The 11667-nt window shown below is 33.6% G+C and overlaps 2 protein-coding genes across 2 annotated transcripts; one reads left to right on the plus strand and one right to left on the minus strand.

Moving 5' to 3' along the window:
- Positions 1 to 186: 186 nt before the first annotated feature.
- LOC147535347 (Pectinacetylesterase family protein) lies at positions 187 to 5838 on the minus strand. The gene is made up of 12 exons (XM_086645462.1): positions 5358 to 5838; positions 5178 to 5260; positions 4257 to 4386; positions 4096 to 4175; positions 3399 to 3485; positions 2313 to 2437; positions 2156 to 2216; positions 1929 to 2063; positions 1722 to 1827; positions 1492 to 1640; positions 1208 to 1324; positions 187 to 572 (listed from the first exon to the last, which is right to left on the minus strand). Exons 1-11 carry the CDS (start codon positions 5500 to 5502, stop codon positions 1220 to 1222), a joined length of 1206 nt encoding a protein of 401 aa, XP_086501588.1. The 5' UTR covers positions 5503 to 5838; the 3' UTR covers positions 187 to 572; positions 1208 to 1219.
- A 2967-nt stretch (positions 5839 to 8805) lies between these two features.
- On the plus strand, positions 8806 to 11607 carry LOC147535348 (uncharacterized). The gene is made up of 2 exons (XM_086645461.1): positions 8806 to 10044; positions 10136 to 11607. Exons 1-2 carry the CDS (start codon positions 8921 to 8923, stop codon positions 11367 to 11369), a joined length of 2358 nt encoding a protein of 785 aa, XP_086501587.1. The 5' UTR covers positions 8806 to 8920; the 3' UTR covers positions 11370 to 11607.
- Positions 11608 to 11667: the final 60 nt, after the last annotated feature.

Here is an 11667-nt window from a genome sequence, read left to right on the forward strand (position 1 = left end):
CAGGTAAGAAACTTAACTCCAAGTATGAATTGACTCGAAACAGATTTCAGAGTATTTATTTTAGTCTGGCTGGCTCGTGATGTCAGACGAGTCAAATTCTGACAACAAGTAAAAACAAACACCATGTAAGTAGCTTTTTCTTCGCCAAACATGCAAAATATCAAGAACAAATAAGGAAATGGAGTATATTGAAATCTTAAGTTTGTCATTGAGCCTTAAACTTAGAATCGATATATCAAAATTCATCCCAAGAATTTCATAGCTTTTTATCATACATAAAGTTTGTGAAACTGAAGGATTATTAAGTTCCTATACCGGATAAATTCATAACAAAGAATGGAAGTTCTATTTTACAACTCTATATATCTTTGAAAAGAATTTGCTAGGAAACTCAACTATCGATTATTATATGATGTCGACGTTCGATGCCTTTTGCTTCAGGAAATTTTCCAATTGTTTTACTGCCTTCGAGAATGAGGCGAGAAAGCTTCATCAACCATAACTCAGACTGAATTATTTGATATCCTGCTAGCTGTACCTTCTATGGTGTATAATTGTATATCAGTATAGACCTGAAGAAGAAACGTATATAGTTGTTCATTTTAGTAGATCCAGATATCCATAACTTTGGATCTAGCAACTTCAGTACTCTCTAGTTCTCATATCAGTAGTTACTAATCCATAAGATGAAAGTGTTTACGATGAACGATAGTTCGCCCATTGGCCTTCTTCCGTGCAAAACTCCAAGAGACCGAGAATGGATATTAAAAGATCCTCCTAGTACTTTTGGATCCGGATAGAGTTTGGCAACCGTGACGTGAGACGGAAGATTTGTGTGCATTGGACTTGGTCTCATGTTGGTTAGGAACACCTTCCAGACATGGGTTATAAGCTAGCCCTCTTACATACTGGCCAGGCTACCTGGGTTATAAGCCAGCACTCTGTAAACATACTGGCTAGGCCTTTTGGGGCCATGGTGCCTAGACTGGTCATATTTGAAGTGTGGGGACGTGGGGTGGTCCAACGCATGTCCATGCCAAGAAAATAGAAGAAACAGGGGCAACATGGCTGGTCGAAACAAGGTGTGCCGTCAACATTCAACCCCTCGACAACAACTTTCCACAAGACAGATACTCAACGCATTAAGTTATACCAGATGGCCACTAGTTACTGGTACTTGAAAGTAATAACCAAACGTAAAATTTACCTAATAATGTTATCATCCTATGAGGTTATGACAAGTATAATCACAAGGATATGGGCAATCGATCTCCTTCGTGACCTTTCTCTCAAAATACCAATCTCCAACTGCCTCTGCTATCGTCTGGACATAAGACAAATGAGACAGATTCTTGGTCACAAAAAAATTTCAAGGCAGTCCAAAGTTTTCACAATGAGTTATTTATGGGGTCTCAATTTTGATGGAAGATAAGAAGGAAATGCAAAACTTAAGGCCGACTACTTATACGAATCTTAAAATGGAATACGTACCTTATTGTGAAATCGTGGGGAATTAGGAGCGAACCATGTATCTTGAGACTCACTTTGACAATGAGCAAAACACGAGTTTATAAACAATCCTCCCTTTTTTGAGAATTCGTAAAAGAATAATAACGCTTTAAGCATCTCTTTTCTGAAACCTGTAAATCGTAAATCGACTCCCTAAATGAGAAACCTATACGGTTTCACTAATGTTACATATATACGGTAAAAGGAGTAACCTTGTAAGATGGCTAGCTGATCTGGGTTGCACGACATTGGGTTGATTTTACATCGTTTCCAATGTCCTCGTAAATCAGTAGAAGGTGGAACTAAGTAGTGATGAAACTGTAAAACAAACAATTTCAATCAATCATTTATACTGTGATTCTATATCATTCTCCGATTATATTTAGTATTTCAAATAAATGAAGGCAGTCAACACTTACTTGGAATACATCATAAGCCGAATTTAAGATGAAATACGGTGTTTTTATGTAAGGCAATGCATATTGTGGGAAAAAACACTGATATGGATAGTACCGAGAACTCGTACAGTTTGTATTCAGGACTGGCTCGGCTCCCTGGACCATAAACTTCTCGATATGAATAACAGAAAGACTTTATAAAACAAATACTATAATTATGATGGGAGCTAAATATTCGAAGAACAAACCTGTAGAGTAACGAGGCTTTCGAAAAACGACCTTGCAGTACGTTGTAAACCAATGTCTCTTCTGAGGAAATGAAATTACACAATATGAACGATTAAGAAGAGTTTGAACTTACAAACTAAGAAAACAAAATTTTAATAACAAGGAAAGGAAAATTACACGTCAAGGAAGAATCCAGCATCACTCAAGCATTTAACACTGGTAGTCTTCGGTAGAAAACTGGTGAAGTTATCACAATGCAAGAAGGTTGCTAGACCACCAGCTGAGCAACCTGAGAGCAAAGCCTAGATAGAAGAAACATATACATTTTTCAATAAGTTATACCTTATAATATGCGCCTTATGAACCATTTGATACAATTTATCCACGGAAAATGGTAAAGCTAAGAGACGGAAGAGCTCATTTTGGCAATGACCAATCACGACTCACGAGTTCGAAAAATGATAGGATCTAACCACAATTTGGTTGGCCTAATGGTCACTATTCAAGACCAATTGGTTCACTATAGAGTACAATGAGAAGTTAAAAGTTCAAAATAAACAAAGACACCCTTCTAGAAAAGATCATTTTCACCTAATTATGTATAAGGGGCAATGTTGCCCGTAAGAGTTAACGTAACTCCCTACTAAGGAACAATTAAAGTTGTATCAAGTGTGTCCTAACCAAGCGGCCCTTTGCCCTATATGATATATCGCAATCGTAACTTGTCTCCAAAATCACCTCAAGTTTTTTATAGAAATAGTAAGTTCCAAACTCTAATTTGAAATTATTGTATATGTAATTTTAGTTGATTCGCCTGTTTTGATCTTAAGATCTTGAAAAATGTCTTTTATGTAATGTTTTCAGCTTTCAAAACAAGTCTAAATTGATCAGGGAAGTTATGACCACAATCTATATTAAATTTAGATTCAACATAAAAGCAAACATCATTTTAGTAGTGATATTTTGCCTACTCCCATATTTAAAAAAAAAACATTATCACCACAATCTTTTGTCATTATTAGTAGAGTTTTCAGAGCTACCTCCTTGTCCTTCCTCTCTCTCAATAATAGTATAATGTTGAGACAACTTTCATGGAGAGAAGAGACAAATCTCACATTTATATCTTTTGTTCTTTTTTATACTTACAATCAAAACCACTATTCATATGAAGGCAAACATTTTCAAGTGATTATAAAACTACTAAACTACATTATTGAAAAGAAAAAAAAACAAGAGAAGAGAGAAGTTTAGGTGGGTGGGTACCTTATCTGCATCTTTCAAGCCTTTGGGAAGTAGATCAAGAATAATGGCCTTCCAAATCCTTTGCCCTCTAAAGTAAAGCTTTGCTGTCTTTTAACACAAGAAACCACCAAATCTTTAATTTTAGATCAAAATCACACCTTTTATTCCCTCTTAAAAGAGAGTGTGAAAGCACAATGAATGAATGTGACTATGTGAGTAAATTAGAAAACAAAGATAGCCAGCACATGGACATGGTCATGGGGTTAGTCTTTTGATGCTACCCTGTGACTGAATAAAGGTGGGGTTTTGTTTTCTTTTGTTTTGGGTGGTTGGTTACCCGACACAAGTCAGAAGACTCAGAAACAAGACAGAGGTGAAAAGTCTCCTTGCACTCCCCACAGTATTGAGAGAATTGTAAGAGGATCCTTGGTCAAAAGAAAGTGAGCAGAGAGGTCTGGGGGCCTATGGCTATGGGTTATGATGTCTCCGACCAACTAACATATATGGTATTTTTCATGTGAGAAGACTATATGTATAGATGGTAGCTGAAGTCACAAAGATTAGAATCGCGTAATCCAATTGTAAGTATAGTGCTAGTTAAGTATCGAATCAATAGACAGATATTGTTGTTTTTCATATAACACGACTATGTATAAGTTTTTCAAAAAGAAAATGGAAAGAAAGGTGAGAATATATTTTTTTGAGTGTGGTAACTTACTTCATTTTGAAAGACAGAGTCGCCCGCGAACGAGGCTCCATCGCAGTATCGGATCTTCACTCGATTCCAATTGTAAAAATCTGATTGTTATTGACTCTTCTATGAGAATAAGCCTTTTTAAACCAAAATCTTCTATAAATGTGACTTGTGAGTACACAAACCTGGATTCATAGAGGGATTGTTGCTTAGGATTCCAGAGAAGACTTCCCATTGAGCCATCAACTTTGTTGACCCTCTCCTTGAATTAGCTCTCTCCAAACATGATTCTATATCATTGCACCACCCACCTCCCTATTCCCAATTAAACCCATGTCAAACAACACTCCTATCTTGCTAGTTAGACTTAGAATGGCCCCACATACCCACTTGAGAAAAGGAATTCTTGTGTGAGAAGCAACCAATTGGTCCTATGGGAAAACTAGTCTCTTGTGGGGGGCCATCTCTAAGATAGCAACAACTAAATTGATGTGTAGTTCTAGAAATCTTTTTATACTTGATGGCTTTGAAATAACTCCTCTAATGGGCCACACTATAATTACTAGCCTCCCCTTTACACCTCCAAGTTGCAAAATAAAAAGTAAACATATTTGAATCATATACGAGGATAAAATAAAAGAACATATATAAATCAAATTAGAACAAACTTTCCGCATTCTAAGCTAGGTAGAACGCTTTAAAAAAAACTAGGTAGAACTTTTCAACAACAAAAAAAAATAGGTGGCCCTTATACAGTGTACGGGGTCGAAATCTAGAAGAAAGAATATGACAAATAATTGTTCTTCTGAATTAGAACTAAACGACTAAATTTGTCCGTAATGTGTATGTGTGATGTAATCTAACATATAAGTTGTTTTTTTTTTTTTGTTGAACTTAACATATAAGTTGTTGATAATTTAGACTTTAATGGGGTTGGTGAAAAGTGAAAGGGGGAGGGAAAGAAAGAACTCAAATCATTGTCAAATTCACCATATTGGAATTATGGTGGATAGTTTCAAAGGGCACAATTTAGGGTAAATTCTCTATCAAACAAAAAAAAAGACAGATTTTTAAATTTTAAAGTAGACACTTTTTTCCTTTATTACCTCAAACTGTAAAAGCCAATTAGTTGCTCCAGAACCAAATCCTCTGTCAAGATGGTAAGCAGGCAAACTCCCATCCAAACAAACTGAAAACCCAACCAATCAAATTTAATTCCAATTAAAATATTATTATTTAAAATTAATAATAAACCAAAATTATTAATTGAATATGAATGAACTTGCCTGCTTCTTTAACTGTGGTATTTTGAACCAGAGTCATCTTCACTATATGCTTCTTTTCTGAATTAGTCTTTAATGGAGTTACTGGTTTCCATGTTAACATAATAATCATCAAACTCATTATTATAATCAAGTTTAAGATCTTCATCTTTCTTCTTCTTCAATGGGTTTCAATAGAAAATCTCTCTCTCTCTCTCTAATTTGAAATTAACAAATTAGGTGAGAGAGATTCCTATGAAAAGATCAGAGTTTTGATATATAATATGAAGTTTTAAACTTGAATGAGGGTTTAAATAAGATTTTAGAAAGGGAAAGAAATGAGTATTTTTAGGTAAGAGAGATAGAGGATTGGAGATTAGGATGAGGGTTATAATTAGATTTAGTTGCAGGTGAAAGAGAAGAACTAAATTCTCTCTTTTAACAACCAGCTTTTTTTTAGAAGAGAAACTTTATTTAGAGAGAGTTGAAGGCAAGGGGTTGAGGCTTTTATGAACTAGAAGGAGACGTGCTTTTAAACTTTTCAAGTTGAGGTCCAAGCTCTATATATTCAAGCCCAAAACTAGAATTTACAGCCCAAGCCCATCAATTATGCGTGTTGACCTTCTGGGCCTCTGATCCACAATCAATTATCACTCTACTTTTATAATTTTATTAATAATCTTAATAGAGTATATAATTTTAATAGAATATATAATTATGTGAATACCTTAATAAAACTTAAGAATCTAAAACCAAGATTTTTTAAGTTGTTAAAGGTTTTAATGTCATCTGTTAGTTGAGTAAGAGGAAGAATTTCTATTATTAAGTTTTATTAATAAAATAAATATATCTTAAGTATAAATAACACAATTATATTAATAATAATAATATATGTATTATATTAATAATATTTATATATTAAATATTCTATTAATAACACTTATTAAGTTATTATAACAATATATTTATTATACTTATAACATTATTACAAGAATTAATAATATATGTGTTATATTAATAAAATATTTACCAAGTATTATTTATATTTAATATTTATTAATAATCTTTAAGGTACTTGTTTTTTTTTTATTAATAATCTTTAAGATACATTGTTGGTAAGGGGTCAAGGGTACATCCCTTCACTTCATATATTTAAATTTGTAAAATCTTTAACACATATATTATATTATTTCCGCTCAACTTTGATAATCCTTTAAGTGGTGTATGAATTTATAAAGTCTAAACCTTTGTGAATTCAGAATCAAATTCAAGAACTTATGGGAACTTGGAAGATAATGATTTGTGGAAGGTGGAGAGGGGGGGCATTCCCTATATATACTTTTTTTGGAGAAACTCAGAAAATAGAAAGTTTCTTTTTTTTTGATGAAAAAAATAGGAAGTTTCTAAAAGTGAAATATTGCTAATAGCCAGAAAGGGTTTTAGTTGACGTAAGGTTAAGGAGGGTGAACGAGACCCAAGTTTCTGATTTTTCTTGTTACCTTTATGATTTAAAAATAATTCTTTACCCTTTGTATTGCATTGACTAATTGCCACAAACTACAGTAGATTTCTTATGATGATTTTGTCCTTTTTGTCAGTGTCTTCAACGGGTACGAAAATCCCATAGCGGTAGAGTATGTTTGCCGAAACCTAGTATACCATTCTAATCTAAACTTAGTAGTTGTTAGTTATATATATATATAGACCAAATTTATCAACTAATAAGCAAATTTAAAATTGGATATATTTAAGAAACAAAGATATACGACAAATATATATTTAAACAAAGATATTAAAAATAGTTATTTCAATAGACATCTTATATATATTATTTTAATAAATGCATATAAGAAATATTATATATATATATATATATCAAATGACTAAATAGACCAAATTTATCAACTAATAAGCAAATTAAAATTGGATATATTTAAGAAACAAAGATATACGAAAAATATATATTTAAACAAAGATATTAAAAATAGTTATTTCAATAGACATCTTATATATATTATTTTAATAAATACATATAAGAAATATAATTCTGAAAATGTTCAAAATGGTAGGATTTATGTCTTAAATGCGAAAGTTCATTTTTAACTGTTTTAACATTATCAAATAATAAGATCAATGTATAATAATAGTATCAATTTATAATAAATTAATTTAGATAAGATAAATTTAAGATTAATAGTTTTGTTGTTGTCAAAATTTTCAAAGGCACCTATTTAATAATAATAATACAATTATGATCAATTAATAATATATCGATATTAACTTTTAATTGATTAATCATCTGATTTAATCATCGAACACTGATGAAGAGCTTGACTAGCTTGAAGTTTAGCTTCCTCTTTTAAAACTTGAGTGCTTGATATTGTTTGAAGAAGAGGCACAAAGAGTTTTCCTGCCTTTGCATAAATGCGAAAAAATCAACTCCGATGGATTTTGAAAGCTAGCTCTTGTTTTTATTTCTTCGAACTATAACTTGTATGAATGTAGATAGATTTCGTTTACCTCCTTTGATTATTACTTAAACATTCAGAATACCTTGTATTAACGTTTTGAGAACTCGCCGAAGAAACCCTAACAGCACAATACCTTGAAATATAGAAAAAACGGTCACAAACTCAAAACTTAATTGCATATATCTTTACAAACTCAAGTTCTTTGTTTTCCTTCTTTTTCAATATGAACTCAAAGTGTAGCTTACTCCGATCGATACAACTATGAATTCGTGTGATCGTACACTTAATAACCCAAATACGAGGAGGAAAATAACATTCAAAAAAGCACAGCCAAGAAAAGAAATGCTTGCTGTTGGAATCACTTCCCTTTTACTGTCACTTTTTTGAGGCGGCCATCTTGGCTGCCAAATTGCTTTGTCACTGTCTTTTTTGCACCCGAGATGAGAACTGATAAATGATATATCAACATGGGTGAAATAAACTATGAACTCATATGCCAAAGCAAAGTAGAAACGAAAAGACAATAGTTCGGCAAACTAACATATGTTTGGACAGGTATATAGCATGAACAAATGCAGATAAGCAAAGATGTGATTTAGGGCAAGTCCAACTTGGGGCTCAGGCTCCCAATTTTGGGAGCCCCTGAATTTTGGGAACCCCGGAGCTTCGTCTCAATTCCAACGTCAGGCCCCCAAATCCCAAATAATGTACGTGCGCGAAGTATGTGTACGAAATATTGATTTTAGATTTCGACTATGAATATTTAGATTTCGACTATGAATTAAAATGTGATATCATTCGAGATAGATAATTTTAAAAAGATAACCCCAAAAAAATAAAAAGAGGAAAAATAAATAGTTCAAAACATTTTAAGAACATTAAAAAAAAATCAATTGAAAAAAAATAAAAATAAAAAAACCCCTTTTTTTATCCAATAGTGTAAGGGAGCAAAAGCAAGGGATCTGTATATCAACATCCTTTCCTAATCCTAACCCAACTACTAGTAAATTAGTACTAATAAATTTGGGAGGGAAACTTCTATTCCATGGGGAGTTTGGGTCTCTCTGTTTCTCTGTATATAATAAGATTTGGTATTTTTTTTCTTTGCCGGTTTCCATGGCAGATCCATCGTCACTAGAGCCGATTGGTCCGTTTGTTTTCCCACTTAAGAAAGGTTCATGTGAATTCACTACCACCACCAACAACAACAACAACAACAATACTCACCACCACCAACGGAGGAGGAGGAGGAGGAGAAGAAAATTAATAGTACCAGAGACTAGTCGTAAACTAATTTGTCAAATTCCCAGGGGTTGTTCTTCTGATGATCCAACAATAGGAAGATGGTTACTTGTTATCTGCGACAAAGAAGATGAAAACTTTGATGATGATGAAGAAGAAGAAGATGATAGTTGTTGGGTATTGGGTAATTGTTATCTGTGGGATCCAATTACTTGTGAGAAGATTCAATTACCTTCTCTTCTCCAATGGATGATTACTCCTACTACTACTAATTCATCATCATCTTCCAATTACTCTGTTTCTCTAAGTCGCTGTGTTTTATCTGGTAATCTTCTTTATGTTTCAATGGTTTTCTTAATCTTCACTGCTAATAACATAAATAAAGATATGTGGCTTTTATATTGCCGACCCACAGACAAAAAATGGGGAATTCATTGTTTGAATCATTATCATCTTGAATCTCTTTTTTGCTTTAGAAACAATGATTTATATGTTTTTTCTAGTTGGGGTGGTACCAAGATTCAATTTTTAAAAAAAGAAGAAGAAGAAGAAGAAGAGTTAAGTATAATGGAGTACTCATTGGAGTTACCTGTAAAACCTGAAAATCTTCCATCAGTAATACCATCAGGTGTTGGTGGTTTTGATATTCATGTACAACATATAAAATCTGGGGATGATATATTTTGTGTTCTTAGACATTTCAATTCGGATAGAGTATTTGAGATACAAATTCGTAAATTGGATTTCTCTTTACTTGTTTGGAAACAAGTGACAAGTTTGGATGATCATGTTCTTTTTATTGATGAACACGAAAAAGATCATATTACGGGTTCTTGTTCAGCGTCTGAATTGGGTCTTACAAAGGGTTGTATTTATTACACAATGGCCGGAGATGACAAGAATTTGTATAAATTTGATCTAGAAGATAATAGTATTCACATTTCTTTGCGATCGATTCCATGGGTAACCCCACTCGACTTCACGACAACACTCTTGAGGTAAGTTACATCAACATATTTTCGATATATATTTGTCTAGTATTCTTGTAATACATCATTATTGAATTGGTTGCTTCTTTTTAATGTGTAGTTCATGTGATGCAAGAACAAGAGATTGGTTAAAGAATGAAGATAGCAATGTTTTGTTAGCAAAGGAAAACAACACTTGTGTAGAAGAAGAAGAAGAAGATAATGAGAATGTTGATCATGGGGCAAACAATGAATCACAAGTTGTAGTTAATGTGGACATCTTGAGCTCGATATCAAGTCACTTAAACCCAATTGACTACGTACATTTTCGTGGTGTTTCTAGATCATATCGATTGGGAATCCCTCAAGGAAAGTGGAAAGCTTCTTATAGTGAGACCACATTTTCCTCCCCGTGCTTGGTTTTTCATAGCAAGGCTTGTCCCATCTACACATTCGTAGACCCTGTGCGTAATAACAGCAAGTATCTCATGAACCTCTCTGCACTGGAATTATCAGGTTCTACGATTCGCTATTCGAAGGGCGGTTGGCTACTTATGTCTAAAGGCAAGACTAAAGTTTTCTTCTTCAATCCCTTCACCAGAAAGAAGATGAAACTTCCGGACACAAATGAGAATGCTTTATTAAGGGGTGTCATGTGTTTCTCCTCATTACCTACTTCTTCAGAATGTGTGACTCTTTCAATTGCTATACAATGGTTGGTTGGAGTTACAATCTACTTCATTCGACGGGGACAAAATTCTTGGAATCGTCTTGTGTTCAGAAATCCCATTTTACCTTCCACCAGAATTCATATGGAATTCTGTCCGGGTCTCAACAATCCAATTTACTTGGATGGAGTTTTCTACTGCTTAGATATGGATGGAGTTTTAGGAACTTTTAGTTTTGAGGATGCCTTTAAATGGGAAATTCTTGTCCAACTTAAAAGGCCATGTGTTTCATTCAATCGGTGTTACTTGGTGGAGTGTGATGGAAGTCTTTTATCGATATTTGTGGGGATTCTAGGGGAGGGGATTGAGATTTTTAGGTTGGATTCATCCTCGAAGAACAAATGGGTTAAAGTTGAAAGTTTGGGAAAATATATGTTGTTCATAAGTTTTACCTCGTGCATCTCTGCCATAGCTCCAAATAGTCGGATGGAGAATAATGTCTACTTGCATAGGTTTCACGGCGAAAGGAGTTTATACTATTCTCTTAAAACAGGTAAATATCATTCTGTTGGGAGTCAACATTCTGCTGAAAATTTTTATAACACGAAGGAGCCGTTAGATTGCAGTTGGATTGAACCCAATTGGTCATCGAACAAAGATGAAGAGCTCAATTGGCTTGAAGTTTAGCTTCCTCTTTTGGAAACCTGTGTGGTTGATATTGTTTGAAGAAGGGGCGCAAAGAGTTTTCCTTTCCTTCCTCTGCGTAGATGCGAAAAATCAACTCCGAGGGATTCTGAAAGCTTGCTCTTGTTTTTCTTTCTTTGGGATTTTGAATGCTTGCTCTCGTTTTTCTTTCTTTGCACTGTAACTTATATGGATGTAGAATTTTCGTTTTTACCTCCATTGATTGTTCTATTAACTTAAATATTCAGAGTACCTTCTATTAACATTTTGAGAACTCATCGAATTCGTTGTACTCTTATCT

Source organism: Eschscholzia californica, unplaced genomic scaffold (genome assembly GCF_041429995.1).
Source record: "Eschscholzia californica isolate CP2 unplaced genomic scaffold, dmEscCali1.0.p SCAF_6, whole genome shotgun sequence".
In the NCBI taxonomy this organism is placed as follows: Eukaryota; Viridiplantae; Streptophyta; class Magnoliopsida; order Ranunculales; family Papaveraceae; genus Eschscholzia; species Eschscholzia californica.

Coding starts and splice junctions, on each gene's coding strand:
- LOC147535347 (XM_086645462.1), bottom strand. CDS start 5,502: ATGAAGATCTTAAACTTGATTATAATAATGAGTTTGATGATTATTATG. Junction 4,387..5,177: donor ATTGGCTTTTACAGTTTGAG/GTAATAAAGGAA, acceptor AATTGGGAATAG/GGAGGTGGGTGGTGCAATGA. Junction 2,217..2,312: donor GCTGGATTCTTCCTTGACGT/GTAATTTTCCTT, acceptor TCATTTCCTCAG/AAGAGACATTGGTTTACAAC.
- LOC147535348 (XM_086645461.1), top strand. CDS start 8,921: ATGGCAGATCCATCGTCACTAGAGCCGATTGGTCCGTTTGTTTTCCCA. Junction 10,045..10,135: donor TTCACGACAACACTCTTGAG/GTAAGTTACATC, acceptor TTTAATGTGTAG/TTCATGTGATGCAAGAACAA.